Below are 23,858 nucleotides of genomic sequence, written 5' to 3' on the forward strand. Positions count from 1 at the left end.
TTAGCCCATAAGAAGTCGTGGTGGCCTAGTGGGTAAAGGACCAACCTCAAGTATGAGGGCGCGGGGTCGATCCCAGGTCAGGCAAGTACCAATGCAACTTTTCTAAGTTTGTATGTACTTTCTAAGTATATCTTAGACACCATTGACTGTGTTTCGGATGGCACGTTAAACTGTAGGTCCCGGCTGTCAGTGAACATCCTTGGCAGTCGTTACGGGTAGTCAGAAGCCAGAAAGTCTGACACCAGTCTAACCAAGGGGTATCGGGTTGCCCGGGTTACTGGGTTGAGGAGGTCAGATAGGCAGTCGCTTCTTGTAAAGCACTGGTACTCAGCTGAATCCGGTTAGACTGGAAGCCGACCCCAACGTGATTGGGAAAAGGCTCGGAGGATGGATGTTAGCCCATAATATCCCACTGCTGGGCAAAGGGCTCCCGAGTCCACCAGTCTAGATCAATGTAATGTAATTTATATTTATATTTTTTTTAAAGGATACTTTACACCTTTAAGATCTTCTTCGGTCCTTCACATGTAATCCTGTTTCATCTACGCCTTACATTCGTGTCCCAGTTCTGAGCGAACAATACGAGCCCTCGGAGCGTGGCGTGCGCAGGCGCAGCACTGGTCAGTTCGGTGTCGGACCGGCTGCGGCGCGACGTGCCGTGAAGGCTACCCACCGGTCGGAGAGCTTTTAGGACAGTGTAGGGTTCTCCGAAGGTAGTTGTAATTGTAGTCCTCAAGTAAATTCGAAAGAGGAAAGCAGTAGGTTCAAACTGATAAGAACCCGCGATGTAACTTCTTGATGTATGTTCCATCATCCGAACTTTTCGACATAAACAAACTTGATTCTATCTTTCCGTCTACTTAAACTAAGAGCATTTGATCATCTCATAAAACGGTTATCTTATTATAGACAACAAAATATGTAATCTCTGCGGTAGGTAGGTAATGGTAAATGGTAGGTCGGTTGTTGGGAAAAGGGACGGGCACCGCGGTATTTAAGGATGGGCGCTAAGCAGAACGGGTCATTTCTTATGCAACGGTATCATTTCGAAACACGTACTACCTTAGATTGTCTGAATGCCTTTAGGTTACTTTATTAACGTTTTCAGTGTTTACTTAACAGTATTCGAACAGTTTTCACACAGACTTCAATTATAATATTTATTTATATGAATTGAACACCCGCCACCCAACGCCAGTTTCCCACTAGAAAGTGCGTTCTTGTCAGATGTAGTCGTAATGTTTTGAGAAACAAGCGGCGCGGGCGCAGGCGTCGGGTTGCGTCCGCCAAAACATACCGCTCTGCCAGCTTCTCGGAACACAGACGATGTGGCTGCAGATTTATTATACAATAATGAACTCATACCATTATTTGAAAACATACTTAAAATTGTATGCATACCAAAAAGAGGATGATGAATACAGGGCAAGATTATGAAACTGTTAAGAGAGAACTCAATCGGCATAAGAAAAAGTTAGAGTTATATCCAGACCGAACTATGTTGAAAAGACAGGAAGGTTGCTATAGATACTATTGTCCCACACATTACATCACATATCAGTTATGTATGAATTATGGAATGTCACGCTTAGGATACGCAGAATCAGAAATTAATCCTGCGCATGTATCAATACTCCGTTAGGCATAAATACTGTAGCCTATTTAACGCAACGCAAGCTAAGTGGGTATAGGCATGCTGGATTGCAGCTATGCAATTTTTATGGACACAACCTAATACCTGATTTTTCCTAGAAGTTATGCTAAAACTAGATTACAACTTATTTTGGCTAGAATTTTATTTAGGTACTCTTACTCCTTTATTGACCTCTGATACATCGTCCTCATCGTCATTCAGTGCACTATTCAAAATAATTGCAAAGTTCGCACAGTTTCCAAATTCTAGCATAGTAACGACTTTTATTTGACCCTCGGCAGTGTCATGGTTTGTTGTTTGGGTAAATTAACTCATAAGCTAGAACCGATTGTGGGCGGAACTAAACACTTATAAGGCATTTAGCGCACCATATTAGGTGAAGTAAAAAAATAACTTTATTTACTGATCCTCCAAATAACTCCGCTTCTTTAGGAAACGCGTTAAAATTGGATTTGAGACTTCACATGGTTGAGATAAGAATCTATTTTGTTTGGAAATTGCTGAAATCACATTTTGTATGGCTCTTATTTTGGTAACATTTTTGTATTTCCTTCTATTTCACAAGTCATGGACTGATTGCAATCGTATTCTGCATAAAATATAGAACTGCTGGTATCATCATAATGAACCATACTTCACTGGAATTTCCGAGCTTTTTAAAATTGCAAATCGCCCATATACCCATATCGTGTATAACGGTTTTAATATTTTCTCCATTAACAAAAACAATGTTGAAAATGAGTCAGTAGTTAGTGTACAGATAGACAGAGTTACAAGAGCAAACGATGGCATAAGAAACCATATTATTGACATCTCAATGATATTTTAGCCATTCGATTTTGTACTCACGATCACGGTACATGCACGCGACCGATCTATTCCTATAAAACACACAACTATTGACAATGACGAGAGAGTAGCTTTTAATTAACGATATTGTTGCCTTACTTATTTTAATATTCTCGATAAGAAAGGCGAAAATATTGGTTTTCTCTACTTTCAAGTTTTTATCTTTATAAGTGAAAACACTTATAGTAGGTATTTCTAATGTCAATAGTTTCATCAATAACAGGCTCAACTATATCACCTTTATTTACATTAACAAATTTCTAGGCTGCAAAATCAAGTATTCTGATTCAAACATAAGCCTAACACATCCCACCTATATTTTTGCCGCAACAGCAACATGGCCAGTACCAACAGATGCTATTGGTCGCGTCCCACGGTCGGCTAAACCAGTTCGGCGCAGGACCTAGCCCAGCCATGTAGGCATATAGCCATATAGTACGTACAGCTAGAGATGCGCCTTAGAGCAGGTGATCAGGGGATGCATTGCTTTGAACTCACAGAAAGCTTATAGTTTCTATAGGAATTTGATAGAATCAATGTGCTCGCTTTGAGATGAACTCTTCTCTGGATTGCCTTTTATTTTTTTTGTTTCATTTGATATCTATGGAGCAAACAATTATTTATAAGTCGACTTACAAATTTTCAAGTGGAAATCAGGACAGGTTTGCCTAAGATAAATATACCACTGACTTATTTAGCTACTGCAAATCTCCTAATGTTCACACTTACCCACATAATGTGCTATAAGGAGCTATCCATTATCACTTGACAATTGATCGAGACTGATCGATCAGTCAGGTGGAGGCTGGTGGGCGGGTGAATCAACCGCAGACTGTTTGTTTGTTACAATACCGTTTTCGAGGTCAGTAAGTGTTGTTTTCTGTAAGAGGTACTTCTGATTCCTTTTCACCTTCATTGGAATTAGGTATTTTGGGAAGCTTGATTAAAACTTGAAAGAAAAGTTCTCTAAATTGTCTGGATCAGTGTCAAAGGTAGCCTCATTTGTAGATTAGTCTATCATAATATTGGTAAATTTATTGCTATCAACAATATCTGAAATGTAAGCAACAGTAGCCAGTAACAACTAAGCAGCAATCATTAAGTCTTAAAATGTAGCTATTTTAGAATTACCCAGCAATCCGTAAATATAATTTACAATGTAATCCCAGAACCTATTCCTAGCCAAGACAATCTTCTAAGCTAGCAATCTGAGGTACTTATTCAATAAAGCCAGACATCCAAACAGTCTAAAATAAATAAAGGCAAGGAAAAGGAAATGATCGTAACATAAGTTTGCTTAGACAAAGCTAAGACACGGCTAACACTGATCTCATGTTCACCAGGTGACGTCATAGGAAGTATGTAACTTTTTATTGCATGTTATTGTAGAGCTAACATGGTGGGTGGCGCATAAATTGAACGATTTAAGGAATTATTGTTTTTGAAGTTAACTGGTTTAGAGGATAGAAGGCCGTCGCTAATTCTGGAGCTGTTAGTGTATTAGCTAAGAGTTTTATTGCACAATCATTTGTTTAGAAATCATCCTTTTCATTTCCAATTATCTATTTATTTCCTCAGTTGTTCATGTCACGTCTTAGTTTCTTTTCATCTATTTCATTGGGAACTATTTCTTCATTTGGCACTAATGCTAGTCCACTTTTATGAACACTTTCTGTTAAGATCAGAATTTTAATTGAAATAAACTTTTATTTGAAAATGCTCTTGTCTGCCAAATCAAAGTTACCTGGCACGTTAATACCGATCGTTAAACACAAATTGTAGAATAATTGATAACATTGTGTGGGGTTAATAGTAAATGCTTTTGCAGATTACAGGTCACGGTAAAACTATTAATTATTTTATGTCTGATAAAATTGTTACATCATTAAAGTAACAGCTATTTTACCTACAAAACTCAAAACAAACAAACACTTAAGTAAATCTAAGCTCAAGGACAGACGTCCAATTCGTGGTGACGTCACCGTCGCAGGCGCATCGTCTGCAACTCTTAGCGGAGACAAGGTCAGGCTAATGCCAATATGAACATTAGCATATATGTCATCATCGCGTCTACGATCTGACTGGCTTGAGCTGTAAATTACAATCTGTTTGACGACTTCATTGCGGACACTTATTTAATTGGGGTTTTGAATCTGTTTAAACAAGTGTCGTGATGGATGTGTTTGTAGTGTGGAATTCGATCCGTATTCTGCTTATGTGTATTAAAATAATATTTGGGGAACTTGTCGCCTTCCTGGGACTTAGCTGGGACATTCTGATAGTTAAGTAGATACTTACTCTCAGTTATCACCAAATGGCTTTATGCCTTTTGCATCTTCTAGGATGTAAGGATTAAAACAAAGCGATGTTCTACATCCAATTTATCTGTTCTTAGAGCAGATGTCAGCGCCTAATAGATTCGATGAGGTGGTCCTTCACGATTAAGATAGGGATATACCTAGTAGCTCATAACATTTGCAGAACGTTAGATATGCGCATACACGATGTCCTACAAAATATTAATAACCACTTGGTTAGGCCTTTTGTATACAAATTGAGTGCTATGAACGTTGGAGTGTGGCCAGCCGAGGCTATTGTGTGAACACCATAATAAACAATTGACAGAAATAAACTGCCATTTGTTGACTCCATAGTTTAATAATAGACTCCGGACATGGTTGAAGAGTGTATTTATAATCCTTAGAGTAAATTTTAATCATGTTATTGATCCACAACAATAAATAATGCGTCTACGTTATGGCATTTATTTTCTTTACTCTTCATCATGTCTTATTACGTGAAAACCAATGCGCTAGTAAATTAAGATCTCGTACATGCTAATGACTACTGTCCACTAGACCTGATAGGTTATCTTATCACGAGCGGTAATTTCAATTATAAACATTAGACATTAAACATAAACAGACTCGTGCCCTCTCTGAACTTTACCTATAGCTACGTTATCGAAGCGTTTGGTTGCAGCCGTCAAAATTACCGCATGTCTAATTATATGCATACCTACGACTGCATCGGTTTCCTGTGACCTTTAAGATGGAAACACTAAAGTTAGTAAACAAACCCAGACTACACAAATGTCAGACTAAATCCGCATAGCCTTGAACTTTAAGTATGCGAGACATCTACTTGAATAAATTAGACTAAACTTTCGCTTGGGCGTTTGCCCGGTTTGAGGAAATTGTCACTTTCTTGTGCAGTCTTGAATAATTATTTCGTTTGTTGTGCTGGAGCGTTGTTGTAAGCTATAAAGACACCGCTGTTAGCTTACTTTAAATATATTCTCGTTAGCATGCATAGCTAAACAAATGAACTTTCGTTTTTAAATTCTGCAGTGCAATGGAAAGATGTTAAACCCGAGGTCTTCTTAGTTTTTAATATTCTAGGATTCGAATCATGTTGACTTCGATTTTAAAAGTTCTTATTGTTTTTAACTGTTTCGAGACATTCAAATTGAATATGATCCAGTTTAGCAATCAGTTCCACAGACGCTGAGGGTCCATTTTCTCTAATGTGTCCAATGGGATAGCTGATACTTAAAATCATCATTTATTATTTTTGATAAACCACAGTATCCTGCTGAAGCTTTAATACAGATGATGATGACTGACTTTCACTCTCGCGCATCAATTCCATCCACGCGTGTATTCCAATGCAGGGCGCGTGTTACGTGTATCTGACAGTTCGGAGCAAGCGCCGTGCCGGATGTCAGATCATCGTGAACAAGGTGACGTTCTCACGGCTTGAGGTCCATAATGATGAGCAGTTTCTTTTGTACCTCACGTCCAGTGGATCCCATCGACCCAGATTCCAACAATTTTGGTGAACATTCATCGGTGATAAATGTAGTGGATCCTGTATTAGCACGAGCCATCATTAATGGCTTCCAATCAAAGCTTACGACTTGTTTTTAAGATGACTTTGTGGAATAACACGTTTGACATTCATTTGTTATTAATTTCTTTGCTTTTGGTAGCAAAAAGTTTAGGTAATCCCCAATAATCAGTAATGTCGAGAACCTGTTCGTTTATGTTAATATTCGTCCGGCGTACATTAATGTCTTTCGCTTGTCCATTATGTCACCGTGTTACTCGTGATTCTGGCCATAGAGTAAGCAGACTACAGAAGGGTCTTGATGATTTGGGTTGTCGAATGTTTTGGTCAAATCTCAGTCTATTTGGATTGTGTTCTGCTAGATTCTGCATATCTGTTAGCTATATACTAGCTAGAGTAGTACGTACTTACAGTATAGTAGCTATGTACGAGTTACATATGTACATTCATGGTGAAAAGGCAGTTCGAATACTTTACTAAGTATTGGGCGTCCTCACTCGATCACCGTGTAGGCATTTAACTTATGCCTGGTCTTCTCGAGGCGCGTGAGTCACGGTCAGGTTGCGCAGGCGCCGCTGACCGGTCGCGCCTTACCTCAATCCTGTGACCTTAGGAGCGGCCCTTACGACAATAGCCAGCTCAGCCCTTCATTTTATCATGATCAAAGGGTTACAAGGACTTGCTGAGAAACGCTCCATTGTTACACATAAAATAATATGTTTTGATATAAAACTAACTCTAATTATCACCTTATAGGTCTGTCACTCGGTGACATCATTTCGTCCGTCTATTTTTTCACGATTGTGTTAGAAATAGGTATGACCGAATGCAAGCGCTCTTTTAGATAAATCCAGCAGGTAAAAACTCGTATTTAGTTTGTTATGATTTTTTTTCATTATTTTTAAGTCATCATTTTCCTGTTTCTATAAATACAACACGTAAACATCTGAATTGAAAACCTCCTTCTTTTTCGGAAGTCGGTTAAAAAAACTAAAATATCTTAGTAAGTATTGCATTCCCGTTCTCGTGGTTGGTGTGTGCGCGTGAGTCACTAGCAGGTTCAGGTTAACCTCCCCGAGTCCTGTGACCTCTGCGCCGTGCCTTACTGCCCAACTATGGAGGAATTATTTGATGCACCTGCAATCTAAAGAGAATAAAGCGTACCTAGTAGTGGCATCTTGCTTATACGATTAAAAGGCATATTGTTCTTATGTAGGTTAATAATTTATATGTATTAGACAATACCGCGACTTATGTATAGGTAATTTATTAGTAAGGTCTCTGTATGCTGCCATGGCGTCTTTGTCCAGCAAACTGGAACACCACATCTATCACTCACCATCACCTTCAACCCATTACAGTAATGGTTGTAGTTGCCACACCGGCAGCACTGGTCCAGCCCCGCGCCCCTGCTCGTTTATCACGAGCCATTAGTTTGGGCAGTCGGTTCAATCAGTTGACAGGCAGTCATTAGGTGACATCATTGAGACACTAGGTGAACATATTCTGGAATATTCCATAGATTGTGGACGATGGAATGATGGGAGCGAACCAGAGACACTGTAACTCCGGTATGGAATGCGTTGTGCCTGTGCGATGTATGCAGCCGGTTTATTTAGTCATGCATTTCTCGCAGCTGCCCACTATAATTTCACGGAATGATTAAAGTATGGATCTCATGAACATGATACTCCCATGGAACTGTAATTGTTTTAAGAGTATTTCTTGGTAATGCGGTTTGAATCTCGATGAGGCTGAAGTTTGTTTTAATTTCACGAGACCGAGTTGACCAAATTCAGACTATATATTATACAAATGCAACTGGCAGTGGGAACACAATTAAAACCAAAAATGAAGTACCACTTTTAATTTTAAGATATTGAGAACTAGCTAACTAATTGTAAACGACCTCAGTATCTAGGGCACATGCCTAAAAATAAAAAATACTCCAATACTACTTATTCTTGTTTTTGTCGAGATAAAAGTTATGTCTCCTTATAAGATGCTGTAAGGGGGGCAAGGGCGCCGGGGTGGCGTGTGAGTGCCTTATAAGGCCAGACCTTTGGCCCAATGGCCATATGGCGCGAGGATCGACGCTGAGCTAGATTGACAGATGGTTCACGACAAATGGCTCAGTGTTAGTTATGGTTGAAACATGTAACGTGCCAATGGACATGTACGCGCTAATGTAAATTATCTGCTGATCTAAAAAACTGAGTTTGTTTTGAAACAAGCTGCCTTATATGTAATCTTTACTTGGAACAAACTTTGTTTATTGTGGATTGAGATAGATACTGATCCACTTTCTAAGACTCCGCTGAACAGCAAAGGTATTAAACATCAGAATCTTCAAATCCTGTTTAACTGGGACCTTTGATCAACCCATAACGTAGCATGCACATGACAGGGCAGTATGCAAGTTGTCCATAAATCCGGCAATGAGAAGCTGTCGCAGCCGGCGCGTAGGTACTAATTGCCAGCCCAAGGTCTGTCAATTGCAGCGCATCAGCACGCGCGACACTCCACAGATTTCATACAACTCCATTTAGCGATCACTTACCTATTTATGTGTTAATTGATAATGATCAACTCGACTATAGATAGCTCCATATAGTTGTGAAGATGTGTGCAAGTGTCAGTATTGGTAATACCATTTCTGAAGTAAATGACAATGCTTCGTAAAATAGTAGCAAATCTTTCACTTCATTATTTATGGACTTATAAAAATCCTTTCCACGGGAACCTCACTTATGTTTTGGTATAGATACATTTGAATTTAAAACCTAACCTAACTACAGTGAAGAAGTTAAGTTTACATTAATTTGTATACTAGTCGAAAACATGCTCCAAAATCCATAACTACCTTGTTACGTCCATTAGCAGATGAAATCAAAGGCGTTGAAGTGTTATTACGTGTCGCAGATCAAGTGGTGGAGCCGCGAGCAATTGTCAACGATATTGTTTAATTAGGTGTCACTGTCATACTCGTATCATCACTGTTATTGAATTCTCTCCGGTAACGTAACGCCGATTCTCTTTACATTCATTATTTTGGGATTCTGAAATCTAATATCTATTGTCGTTCTTTGTTTGGGAATATTACCTTGCTATATTTGTTTGGATTTATTAGATAGGGCTACATGTTCGCAATTATTTTTAGTGATATTACCAGGTTCGGCCAGATCCCAAATATATTTTCATTTTCATATTCCTTGCGATTAAATTGATACTTTGAATCAAAGTCCTTGATGGTTGCTGGGATTGGCTACCACATTATTGGGTGCATCTAGGATTTCTGAATAGAATGTCATCATTAAAATCACGAAGTACTACCAGTTTTGGTATAAATATCAATAGGTTAACTGATCTGAATACGATAGGATTCGGGCCTTGGTCTCGGAGAATGTTCAATTGTTGCTTTGTTTGTATCTTCCTCGACAATATTATTATGCTTTTAACTGCCTCGTTGGTCTAGTTGTCGCAAGTGCGGCTGCTGAGCACGAGGTCTCGGGTTCGATTCCCGAGTCGGGCCGAAATCGCTTTGTGGGTTTTAGAAGACTTTCACAAAGCAGCCCGGAGCCTGGAAGCTGGTGATTGATACACCCGTGCATCGGAGAGCACGTAAATGTCGGTCCTGCGCCTGATCTCTCTCCGGTCGTGTCGGATTACCGTCCCATCGGGTTATGAGAGTTAAGGAATAGTGAGTGCACCTGTGTCTGCGCAAATACTCGTGCACTATAATATGTCCTGCGTAGTTGGCTAATCTCCTTACATGAGAACAGCCGCCGTAGCCGATAATCGGCTAGGAGGACATCGTCGTCGTATTATGCTTTTCCTTTTGATTACACATTTTTGCATTAAGCACGTCTAAAATGATCTAATCACCAATACAATTATTTCGAGCAGTAAATACAACTTGTCAATAGCCAGCGGTAACGACGGTCCTTTAATTGTTAAGATGAGCTGCATTCCACGGCAGTATCATTAGATTTGCATAAATATCTTGTATTTATTCATTTATTGCAGTGAATGCATATTGCCTGTTCACTGTATGTATTACCAGGGTCTTTCATTCCGCGTGAAGGTGTTATGTAGTTTACCTTAGAGGATACGTTGTTAACAGTAATTTTCTGTTTGTTACAGAATGTCTGAAGGCGACGTGTCGTTGATCCGCGACGAGGATCTGCTGCGGCGCATGGTGAGATATTGCTTTCATTGATATTTTAAAACGTAGTGTTAGCCAAGTTTACCAATCAGCTATGATTCTATGTCATTGGGGGAATCAGAGCTACAACATTCCCATCGTAACATAAGTAGTCTTGACCGCAGTCCGTACTTCATTAGATTATGCGCGCGCCTGACGGAAACCACGAGCAATGTTTATCAAAACACATTGCAATGTTCATTGTTACAAAAGCAAAAGGCGAAATAACTCGCATTTTGTCATTTGTTTTGTTTGTTTTTGACATTCGAAAATAAATAACAAGCAATTAAATTACTTCATATTGAAATAAGGAATGTTACTTATCATGTTCTTGCAGTAATCAAACGAATGTTATGTATTATAGAATACATACATTCATTCGTGCATACAATCGTTTAACTGCGTCGTTGGTCTAACTGTCACAAGTGCGGCTGCTGAGCACGAGGTCTCGGGTTCGATACCCGAGTCGGGTCGAAATAGCTTTGTGGGTTTTAGAAGACTCACAAAGCAGTCCAGAGCCTGGAAATTGGTGATTGATGCATGGGAGAGCACGTAAATGTCGGTCATGCGCCTCATCTCTCTCCGGTGGTATCGGATTGCCGTCCCACGGGGCTATGAGAGTTAAGGAATAGTTAGTGGACCTGTATCTGCGCAAATGCTTGTGCACTATCATATGTCCTGCGCAGTTGGCTATTCTCCTTACATGAGGACAGCCGCTGTAGCCGTCCCTCCCCGAAAAGTACTGGTACAAATGTTTTGCTAAACGAACACATTTCAAAATTCCAGTGGCAGCAGACGGAAGACTTCTCTCGCAAGAAAGAGATTCGCGCGCACATGTACCGACTGCGGGAAGAGCGCCTGCGCGACCTGTACTCACCCGAACCTCCCAGGGAGGGGAAAGGTAACTCATCTTGCTTGATTTCCTCCAGTAGTGGGGTAGGAGGGGAGGGAGAATGTGGGAAACGTAGTTAGTGTAGCTATTATATGTATGCATAGTACACTGAACAATGTGTGTGTAGTAGTCAAGCTAAGGGTTTATTATAGTAGTGAACCTCTGATCATTATTTTATAGCTAGGTACTATGTATTTATTACGCGTTATGTATGTTTACGTAAATGCGCATCTGTAGATTTTCAGTATTCGTTAGTTGCTTAACGCTGGTTTACCTGATGAACTATGTATGCTGAAGAATTTTTCCCCAGGAATAAGATTTTATATACATTTAATGATCCCCTAATTAATGTTTGAATATCTGAAGTGTCCACCTTAAGACCACAAGTCAGCGTAGTTGTGCCCGAATTCAACAGGTAGTGAGTTCAGTGCTGCGCAAGGCCACGTGAAGTCGTTCGCGGACCAGAGCTTCCAGTCCATGAAGAGCAAGGAGGTCCGCGACGCTGGCTCCCCACCCAAGGAGTTCACGTACCGCGGCCAAGGTGCCTGCACTATACACCCATAATGTAACCTTAACCGAACTAACGCTTATTAATCGGTAACGGTTCATACCAATCATAATGAAAGACTAACTAACACTGCTCTCTTTCCAGACTTGAAGGCGCTGTCGAACGCTGGCTGGAATGTGGAGTCGGAGAACAAGACCACCGACGATGGTCACACGCACGTCAAGTCTGTCCACGCCAACATTGAAGGCAGATACGATGTGGATGGCGGCAAAGGACAATTTGCTGCCGTCGATCATCATAAAGAAGCCGTCACCGAGTATCACGATGACAACAGCAGCTTGAAACGTAACGAGACCTCGTCGAACACAGCAGCTCGCGAACACGTCGTGCGCAAAACTGATGACGGCACGCAGATATCGTCTACCACCAGCTCGTCGACTTCTTCGTCCAAGTTCCAGCAGATGTCTTCGACGCGACATGAAACAGTGCCATATTTGACTAACGATGACTATGACCTACGAAGTTATGATACTAACCGCAATGAGGATTCATCCTCTGTAACGAGAAGACAGATTTCGAAAACTAATGACTACGAACAAAACTTAAGGAACAATGACTATGAAACGAATTTGAGAAAAAATGACTACCAACAAAATATAACAAGAAATGAATATGAACAAAGTGTAAAAAAGAATGAGTATGAACATGTCGTGAGGAAAAATGATTATGAACAAAACTTGACCAGAAATGATTATGAGACTGGCGAGCTCGTCTCTAGGAAAGTGGATTACCCTGATGACAACACCAGGGTAATTGTAGAGACGCGGTGTTTGCCTGACGGAACTCGGGTTACCAGCACCAAGAGAGAATTTCGGGCTCCAGTACAAAGCACTCGCTCCGAACATTCGTACCAGACAAGGGAAAATAAATCCTACTCTTCCCAACAGCGATCTGATGCAAAGGAATCCTCCAAAATTATACGACACGTTATTGATGACCGCGCCACTGACATCGTCGATTCCCAAAGAAACGTTGATGATCACGATTTCAAGAGACAAATTGCTGAATACACTTCAAAAGACAATAAAGATTATTCGGATGTGCAGCGTTATGAAACAAAAGTGAACAAGACAAATATTGATCATTCTAAGTTGGATGACGAATATTCGAAAACCACTCGCCACGTGACTCGAGTCAATAAAGTAATAGAGTCCACAGATAAAGATGACTATGTAAACACGCAGTTTACGAATCAGACCCATGGCCGACAATATCAAATTAATGATGTTCGCAAGGAAACGGCTGTCCGCGAGATTCGCCCTGAACCAAGCCCGCCGCGTGATCAGCGCCCACATACAGTTACACCGCAAAATGATCGACCTAAATCTTATACACCACGCCACGATCGTCCCGAAACGTTGACCCCAGCGGAAAACCGCCGAGACACAGAAACACCTAAAAACAATCGTCATGATATAACATCTCCGCGCGATGATTACCGAGAGCCTGTAAGGCCTCGTGATGACCAGCCGGTACCGGTGAAAGATTATGTCCAACACCAAACCAAGGATACCGAGGAGAGAGTACATCACGTCACAAGAGATCAAAAGATTGAGGAAACTGTAGAAAGGAAGACAAGCTCTGATCATTACCAAACCACATATCAAACAGATTTTCCTCAAAAAAAGATCAGCAATGACTGGAGTCCATCACATCAGGCGTGGGCTAGTACACTCCGTGCCGATACACCTACGACCACGCGACCCTCAACTAGAGCTTCTTCTCCTGGTAGTAGAACCTTCAAGTCCAGCTCATCTTCGCTTAGGAGCAGCGTTAGCCCTGATAAAATATCCAGGAAGCCATCAAGCAGAGGTGGTAGTCCAAACAAAATTGACAGACATTCGCCAACCCGTAACGATAAAAACTCTACCACACATTCTGCCCATAGTGTCACTGAGGTTAAAACGCATAAGTATACCAGTTCTGATGATAAAAGACCTCCCACCGGTCGCTCTCCAACGAGGCCGGGTTATAGCCCTGAGAGAAAACCCCAAGACACTCGCTACAGGCCCAGCGTAAGTCCAGAGAAAAAACCAGAACTTCCATTAAGGCCTAGTGCTAGCCCAGAAAGGAAACCAACAGAGAGAGGTTCACCTACAGTGAGCCACCGTAGAGTTACTTCTCCTACTCGCTTAATAGGTAGTCGAGATTCGCCAATAGGATCGCGAGAAAGTCCAGAGAGAAAGCACCCTTCTTCTAGCTCAAACTTCCCACGATCAAGTCCGGAAAGAAATATTAATAATTTGCCTAAGGATACTGCAAGGAAACCAGATCTGAGTCCTGATAGACAACCAGGGCACGGAAAACCTCATGATGGTCGTAAAACTCCAGTGTCTGAGTTACCCCGTACCACCTCTCCACCTCGAAAGTCTCACCCTAAAGATAGCACCAACAGAGTTGGCTCAAGTCCAGACCGAAAACCTAGTTATCATCCAGCAAGTCCTTCGTCAAAAACTCCTGACGACATTGTTCAAAAGCAACCAAAAGATGCCCCAAGATCGAGTATGAGTCCTGATAGGAAACCTGGATATATGAAGCCAACTTCTGCGAGCAAGCCGTCAGATAACCTCAAGTCCCCAACGAAGCATGCACCAATGCAAAGCCCTGAGCGTAAGCCTATGGAAAAAACTACCAACAAAGTACAAGAAGATCACTATAAATTTATCGACGAGGAAACAATAATGTACACCCGTAACGATAAAACTAAGCCAAAGTTACCATCTGAACAAAAAGATCATTCACCTTCAAGGAAGAGTCCCAGTAAAGACACTCCCGATTTCTGTAACACTGAATTGACAAGAAAGAGATCACCTTCTCCCAAGGATCATGTTAAATTTATTGACCAAAAAGATCGGGTTGATGTGACGCAGCACAAAACTGTTGAGGTAACCGAGGAAATAACGTCAAAATATCGTTCTCCGAAGGAAAAAGATACACCCAGTGATAAAGCTTCTCCAAAGGAGCCATTGCCGGTTAATTATGGAACTTATGACAAAAAGAAACCGTTTGTTTCTGATGTCACCGAGGTAACTACAACTTTTAGAGACAGTACCGATGTAAAGGACGATTCGCAGCCACGTCGTCAAAAATCTCCAAACAAAACATCTGAACAGCCAACATCTCCCACAAAGAAGTTGCCACGAGACAGCGTGTCCCCTGCTAAATCTCCTTCAAAAGATTCCAAATACAAACACACTACTGACTTTATTACAACAGAGAGAACTAGGGAAGAGATAAATAAAAAAACTACTGAAGATCGTCCACGAAAACTGGTTACACCATCCTCTAGCCCCACTAGGAAACCGAAACCTACTGATACTGAACCATCGACTGGTCAAAGCTCTCCCACTACTTCTGTAAGTGGTTTCGTATACTTCAGCTCGCCACGAACTGAAAAGCACATTGTCACTGACTTAGACGATCAAGAATATTATTCTGAAATACACTCCACCGACGAAACTATTACTAATATCACTAAAAGACCGGAAAGTCTAGGAGTGAACAGATCACAATCTCCTTCTAAGATTCCTTGCAGATCTCCATCTCCAGAGAAACGCACCTCGCCTTCCAAGGATAGCCTGCCACGAAAAAGTTCTTTGAAGAAACCCTCAACAGAAGTAACTCAAGCTTCTCCAATTGAAAAACCCCCATCCAGTTTTCGTGTTTCACCCACAGAAGAACCAAAGGAGTTCCCTGAGCATAAAGTGGTAAAAAAAGATCGGCCGGAAGGTCCTGAATCTGATGCCGTCGTTGGCAAAATAAAACCACCTTTAGAGCGTAGAGAGACATATGAGGATCGATGCCGAAAAATTCTTGGAATGATGGATGATACGACTACGTCCGAAACGATTAAAAAAACCAGTTATTTTAAGGAGCCAGAAGCGAATTTGAGCTCTCCTAGTGTCTCTCCTTGTCGCAGTCCTGTTCCAAGAGAGACTCCATTTGAATATCCAATAGTTAAGAAAACGACGCAGACTGAAGACGATGTAACCGATTTCATAGTGCGTGAACAAGAAAATATTGTGAAAACAAGCACTGTAATTAATGATGATTCCTGTATTAGTGTAAAAGATGTGACAGATAAAACTACAACAAAACACGAAAGAACAACTGACTATAAAGTGGATACAAAGAAAACTGTCACCAATAAGTATCCTTCACCGAGGCAAAGTCCTGAGAGGAAGCACTTGAATCAAAAGTTAGAAGAAGATCAGAAACTGTATCCTGACGACCTTCCGAGGTCGACTGCAGGTGTTGAACCTACTTCTAAAGACTCCAACAAGCCTCGTTCAACTCCATTGAAACCGAATACAACAGGTGCCTCTCCAAGATCTAGCATAAGTCCTGAAAGAAAACCAGGGTATAGGCCAACTGAGAAAAAGGATGACAGTAAATATCCTGACAAATCTACTCCAGCAACACCGGGCTATATGAAAACCACTTCAGCTACTTCATCCAAATATGATGCTACGAATGAAGAGAATGAAACAATTAAGACAAAAACAACAATTGAAAGAAAAGTAACACAATCTCCAACAAGAAAAACTCCATCTGATAAACCAGTTGGTCCAGATCAACGTTCTGATAGGAGTCCCCAGCGAAAACCAAGCACTGACGAAAAGGCACCAATCAAGGCAATGCCTGAAAATAAACCTTCTGACACGTATCCCAGAGAAGCGTCTCCGTCTAGACCAAGCTACAATAAAACCACAACTTCAATGATAGTTGAATACGATTCCACCTCCACGATTGAAGACATTGATCAGTCGATGACTTCAGAAACTATATCAAAAAAGTCATCCCCTCGTCCTTCAGTATCTCCAACACGACGAGTCTCAAAACCGTCAGATGACATTCCAACAAGGCAGTCCAACAAGAGTCCAGACCGCAAGCATAAAGACGACCTAGCTTCTACAAAAGATGTTTCTGAGAGAAAACCGACGAAACCAAAGGACTCCTCTCCATCAGGACCGGGCTACATGAAATCTACTGCTTCTATGACTTCAAAGTATGAGACCACCTCCACTGAAGATCTCCGTGATACTAATACTTCTAAGACGGTCCAAACCAGATACTCATCTTCACCCTCACGCAAAACTGTTAAACCTTCTGATGGCGCTGATAGCAGACCCAATCATCCTAAAGAACAAAGCCCTGATGGCAAGCCTCACGCTCATCAAGATCGTTCTCCTACTAGGAAATTATCAGAAAACACTCCTGTAGACAAGTATCCCAGAGATAGTTCACCAACTAAAGGTAAACCTGATAAAATCCCTGGTTATATGAAAACTACGTCTGTCTCATCAAAATATGAGACTATATGCACCACTGAGGAAGATGTAGAAGAAAATACGTCTTTAACTATAACTAAAACCAATGTGCGGCAGCCATCAGACTCTCCATCTAAAAAAGAACTGGAAAGTTATCCTCGTACTTCACCACCTAAGTCTACTACTGCTAAGCCACTAGATGGCTTTTCTCAAACTAAGCCTGGACGTGAGACAGCACCTAAATCAGGTATATCTGACAAGCCAACTGACAATAAGCCAAACACTATTGAGAAAACTCCTGAGTTCGTGAAGACAACTTCTCATAATATTTATAAACAAGATACAGTGTCTGCCACTAAAGATTTCTTAGAAACCTGTAGAACAGAAAGGCAAAGTCCTCATTATACCCCTGATTCACAAACTCCGAAGACAAGTGATGAGTATGGCCAAGAAACCGACCATCCTCGAACAGTTTCACCATCCAGGTCACACCCAACAGATTATAACTCATCTAGACATAGCATTAGTCCTGATCGTAAGTCTCAGCAGCCTTCTGAGCCCCTTGTGAAGAAACCAACCGATGAAAAACGCAGGGGAGCATCGCCTTCAAAGAAAATTATGAATCCCGAAACTCCTGGTTACATGAAAACTACTACGTCTGTTAAAACTAGACATGATGAGGATTTCGAAGAAATCACATCCAGTAAGACCAGACAGAGTGTGCATTCATTATCACGTCCATCACCACCTAAAACGACTAAATCAGATAACGCTCCAAGTAAACCTGATTTGGACAGAAGTCCTAACCGCAACCTACAAAAATACACTGAGCCATCACCCAAAGCTAGCCCAGAGAGACAAATAGGTTACAAATATCCCAAGGACACTTCTCCGTCGCGAAAAACACCTGCCTCGGAAGAGACTGAACCTAGTAATTTAAAAACCATAACTTCTATTAAGTCAACTTTGGAAGATATTAAGGACACCACGACTACAAAAATCAAAGAAGGATACCATTCTACTTTGCATCAGTCAGACACTTCACCAACAAGAAGAGGCACTAAGCCTACGGACAGTTATAAATCCACTCCGGATCAGTCGCGAACACATTCACCAACTAAGTCTCTACCAGATGCCTCTGTAAAAAAATCACCTGCACCTAAAGAGAGTATTAACAAATATCCACGACACTCATCTCCAAGATCAAGTCCAGACAGAAAAACAACAACTGATTCGGTTGTGACATGTAATACTGAAACTATTTCCACCACCGAAGAAATTGAGACTACAGAAGATACAGTCCCCAAGCATCCATCAGGAAGATCTCCTGAATCGCCTTCACGCCATGCTCCTTACGAACCATCTAAAAAGCGTAGCTACCTTCAGCAACCAGAAGAGACCAGGCAGCTTCGCACACCTTCACCAATGAAAAAAACCACAAAAATTACTGAAGTTAGTACGGACTTCCTGATGTCCGAAAGAGAACAGGAAATTTTAGATAGAGTCCAAAAATCCCTTCGAAAATTGTCTCCTGATCGTAAAGAGAGATCACCCAGCAGAGAAAAGAGCCCAAACAAAACAACAACCAGTTTGAAAGACATTGATATAGCTAGCCACACTCTGAACGACAATGAAATTATTAACGAAGATGTAATAGATATCACAGAGCAATCAACCACTAAACAAGGATCGCTTATAGCTGAAAAAGTCAAGGATTCCAAAGTCCCAACCAAATTATCTCCCAGAACTGTTTCGCCTACTAAGAAACCTTCAGGTATTGCAACTCCAACAAAAACGGATAAAATAAGTCCGGAATCACCCACGAAACCAAGAAGTGTTTCTCCCAAAAAGCCAGTTTCAGCAAATGAAAGACCACAGTCACCGCAAGTGCGGCCAAGTGGAATAAAACCTAAGGAGCCGATACCTTCTCATCTGACTAGAAAGGCGACGCCTGCCACTTTAAATATCACCAAAACGGACAAAACTGTAACAGATTTTAAGAAAACTTCAAATATTGGCTCTGTAACTAAACAAAATAGTTTCAGTCGTTCAACAACAAATAAAACTACTACAAAGACAATCTCTTCACCTACGAGTCGACCTACCGAACCAGAAACTAAGCGAACCCCAACTCCTAAAGGCATAAGGGAGAGCGTGATCCCGACAAAGAAAGACATCGACACGAAAGTGATGCGGACTGTTAGTGATATTACAATTAAGTCGAAGAAAACATCACCTCAAAGAATGAAATCAAAGCCAGAAATTCAAGTGAGTGATATGTCTACTAAAACTACAAAGCCTTCTATTAAAGAACCACATTCTAAATTGCCAAGTAAACCAAAATCAGCTACGACATTGAATACTTCAACTGACGAAGATGACATTATTATTGATGTTGAGCAATCGAAATCGTCGAGAGAAAATTCACCTGATCGTATTTGTCCAACTCCCGTTAATTTTGGAGATGACGTTGGTACACCTCGATATCCTGATGAAGTGAGTGAACCTGATGATGATTTCCGTAAACGAACTCATCATACAATCCATGAGGCCGAGTCTATCGTGGATGACATTGTTGAAATTTGTGAAGATGACGAACTTTTTGTTAGAAAGACTGATGTCGACGTTGCGACTGAAGATGACGAAAGCCTTCTTAGTGTAACAGACAAAGTATCCAGATTTACTAAAGGTGTTGAGACAGTAACAAAGCATAAAGATACAACTGCAATATTTAAAGATACTGAAAGAAGGACACATTCTGATTTCATTGATGATAAGTTGAAATCTGATGAGTGCTTATTGTCTGTATCGGAGAAAGTAAACAAGTTTGCTAGAGGACCAAGTGCTACTAGAGATAGCAAGAGTCCCTCACGGAGAGTTACCGATGAATACGATAAAAATACTGTTTATCAAGATGACTACACTAAACTAAGTGTACACGACAAAGCACACTTGTTTGTGGAGACTGCAGAAAACGCTAAGACTCCTAAAGTTAAACCGACTCCACAAAAAGTGGAGCGTCCTGACTTAACTAACGTTGATGACTCATTAAAGAGTGATGATTGCTTACTCAGTGTTTCGGACAAAGTACATAAGTTTGTAAAAACAGCTGAGCAATTCTTGACGGAATCTCAGGAGGTCGAGGAGAAGGAAAAGCGAATTAAAGAGCAACATGACAAAATCATGCGCAAGATAGTAGATGAAGTTGATGATGAGGTAGAAAACTATATCGAGACGATGAATGTTACCGAAGATGTGGAAGTCACAAGCAAAAAGCCATCAGACCGCCGTGATGAAAAGCCCCATAAACCAAGGGAAACTTCATCATTGCTACCGAAGGTTAAAGAGTACAACAGCCCTAGTCTGAAAACCGCTGATAGAACTCCAACCGTTAAAATAACTACTCTTCGCAGCAGTGAAGCTGTTAAGAAGGCTAAAGCTTTGTTTGAAACAATAGCCACCACTACGCAAAAAACAAAAGAAACCATTAAAACTAAAACTGCTAAATTAACAGACATCGGAGTTACGAAAAAGTCTCCTAAACCTGATTCTACTACTGATATCCATCCCTGTATTGAAGATTCTTCACCTATTTATATTCCTGATAAAGTGGGGGATGAGGGTGATGTTCCTCAAACCCATAAAGAGCGACCGACAAGTGGTACACTCAGCCGGCCGCAATATCCTCGGACTGATGATAAGCCGCGGAGCAGCCCGTCACGTTTGGTGGCCCAGTCTCCAGAAATTCCAAGGTCTAAGTCCCCAGGTTATCAAACTGTGGAAACCACAACTACATCCAAAACTGTGTTATCAAGATATCCGACTACTCAAAGAGCTGAATCTCCGAGTCAGCGACACGAGCCTCAAAAATCCGATAAAATTCCTGGATACCTTCGTCCAACAAAAACTAGCCAAATCAAGGAGGAGACGAAGGTGGTTGAGGATACCGAAGTAAGCAGTCGACGAGGGAGCGGCAAGTTTGGTGTAGAGCTTCGAAGAACTAGTGTTGAAAGATCAACGGCAAGTAGCGAACGCCGGCGAAGCGTCGAGCACCCCTGCATCGAAGACATCTTCGACCTGGACCTCCTGGAACAAATGGTCAGTAAGCAAAAGATTTGCATTTTTATTATAGTTATCAATATTTCATTAATATGTCTACTTTTTTACTGACTACATTCTAATTTTCAGTTGGAAAAGGTCGTTGGTTACGAGCAGAGGCGTCGCATCAGATCACAGATTCGGATTGCTAGAAAAAAAGTCGAGAGCGACCATATTGACACTAACACTTACACTAAAACTACAAGACAAACTATGACTACACAAAAGCTGCGGTCACCGGAACGCCTGAGGACAAGATCACCCGAACGGGCTCCAAAATCTACCCTCCATAAAACAAAATCCCCTGATCGTCATGCTAAAACACCCCAGAGGATGATCCCCGAAACCACCCGAGCACCAGAACTTGCGCAGCCTATGCATAATGGGCACGCTAAAGAGCCAACCAGAACTATTAGTGACAGGCGCCCCAGAACACACAGTCCTGAGAAACCTGCTCCAAAATCCGTCCCCAAATCAAAAAGTCCGGTTCGTCAACCTAGTCCCGACAAAAAGACACGACCTCAGTCTCCTAACAAAACAATAACTCCTAAACCCAAACCCAATCGCTTTAATGAATATGCATCAGCTTACATGAAGAAAGTGGGTTTGAGTGAGGCTGATAAGGTTAGATTCGCCGAAGCAAAATCAAGGAAAGCAGCAGAAGACAGACAGAGAACCATCAAGCATTCAGAAGCACATAAAATAGTGGAAGAATACTCCACAACGAAAAGCTTCACTTCGAGGACTTCATCTAAGGATACCATCGAAGTGATGCAGATGAATGGAACTAACAAGAGGTCACCGTCACCTGAAAAGCGTCAGAGTCCTGAACGAAAGGCTCAGAGTCCGGAAAGAAAGGCTCAAAGCCCGGAACGAATTTACGAGCGCACTCCAAGTCCTACCCGTAAACAGGTTAAATCAGAACCTTCTAAAAAAGAGACAATCATAAAAACTGTTTACGAAATTGAAAAGAAGATACCGCAGAAATCAGTTCAGGAAGAGAAGCCGTCGTGGGTGACCAACAGGAACCTCAAGAAGATTAGTTCGGAAACCAGAACGTTCAGCAGTAAGAAGATAGAAGAGAAGCCAAAGTACAGAGCGCCCAGTCCCTCCAAGGTGATCACGAAGCCTATCGACGTGATCACGTCCAGCTACGGGCCCGGGCCGCTCGACGCCGACGGCAAACCACTGTTCGGTATCAGGGCTTTGAGAAATGGTGCATCTAACTATCAAGGTAATTACCAATGTACATATTTTTACATCCCGGGGAACTTCTTCCAGTACCCGGATAAAATGTAGCCTTTGTTCACCGGGGATGTGTTGCCCAACAGTGAACAAATGTTTTCAAATCGATAAAGTAGTTTCGGAGCCTATCCATGTCAAACAATCAAGTCTTTCCTCTTTATAATATTAGTGTAGAAATATATGTATCTCATCTGTATAATCTATACATTCATAATAGTGATTTTCAGCGTAGTTTTCCTTTTTAAACGTTTTTATAATAACAAAAAAGACCGCGATTATTCTCTGCTTCTTCATCGCCTTTGAGTAAGGTTTCGTTCAGTATATTTTTTTTATAATATAAACGTATCTGGGCCATTCAAGTGTTTTGAGGTCAATGTTAAAGAACTTGACAACGGTAACACATTACGTCGCGCACTTTCTAATATTTGTATATTTTGTACTACTGAAACTTGTCGTGGCTTGACTAAGTAATGTTTCAGTTACGAGTATATTATTACTAAGATGCTTTACATGAAGGATTGTTCATAATGCAAATGTTAGTTCAGCTGAATGTGAATATTTCTAAGTGTTAGTGCGTTATTCGGGTCGTCTTCAGTCACCTGTTGTAGATTTACTGTCGGTGAGTAAGACAGTGTCACGTAAAGTTTCTAAAGCAGGCTCCGCTTAGATGTTGAGATACAAAGGCGGTGAAAATGTGTCATTTCAAGATCCGTGTAAAACTTGTGACTAAATGTTTGTATTAAAACAAAGATATTAGCCGCATTTATTGCCAAACATAGTTTGCGTATTTACCGGTCAGTGAATAGAGGCAAAAGGAGAGTTATGTCTTTACGTTTATTTCTTCGACCTTATTAACAAAATGTCTCGTTATGCAGTGAAAGGCACGGTGATCCGCCAAGAATACTACTCCCGCAACGGCGGGGAGCCCGAGGGTACAGTCTCGGTGACCGCGTACTCCACGGAGCCCGAAGACCTGGAGCGCCTGCTGCAAGGTCAGGGGGAGCCCCCCTCGCGCATCCACGGCCTGGCTGCCATCACCACCACCAAGAAGTTCGGCGGAGACACGGGAACGACGCTCAAGGAAATTCATGGGGTAAGCGCCTACTGCATGTTTTGTAGCAATGTTGCATCAATGTGAGACGTAGTTGTAAAGACATAAATATCTACCTACTGAGGATATACATGTATTTTGTCGCCTTACAGAAAACAAACAATAACTGCAACTTTTT

General features: G+C 41.3%; 1 protein-coding gene across 7 annotated transcripts in view; it reads left to right on the top strand.

Annotated features, from left to right (window-relative positions):
• Positions 1–23,858, top strand: part of LOC110380881 (uncharacterized protein) — a 70,671-nt gene that overhangs the window by 9,731 nt on the left and 37,082 nt on the right. For 6 of the 7 annotated variants that reach the window (XR_010276715.1, XM_021341019.3, XM_021341020.3 and 3 more), the window contains exons 2-7: positions 10,496–10,550; positions 11,343–11,457; positions 11,864–11,989; positions 12,101–21,384; positions 21,475–22,618; positions 23,505–23,722. Coding sequence is in view for 6 of the 7 variants with exons in the window: in XM_021341019.3 (XP_021196694.3) it covers positions 10,497–10,550; positions 11,343–11,457; positions 11,864–11,989; positions 12,101–21,384; positions 21,475–22,618; positions 23,505–23,722 (10,941 nt within the window). In the remaining variant the exon portion in view is untranslated. The remainder of the gene's footprint in view (positions 1–10,495; positions 10,551–11,342; positions 11,458–11,863; positions 11,990–12,100; positions 21,385–21,474; positions 22,619–23,504; positions 23,723–23,858) is intronic. The other variant, XM_021341018.3, reaches the window with a different exon arrangement.

Source organism: Helicoverpa armigera, chromosome 8, assembly GCF_030705265.1.
Source record: "Helicoverpa armigera isolate CAAS_96S chromosome 8, ASM3070526v1, whole genome shotgun sequence".
Classification (NCBI taxonomy): Eukaryota; Metazoa; Arthropoda; class Insecta; order Lepidoptera; family Noctuidae; genus Helicoverpa; species Helicoverpa armigera.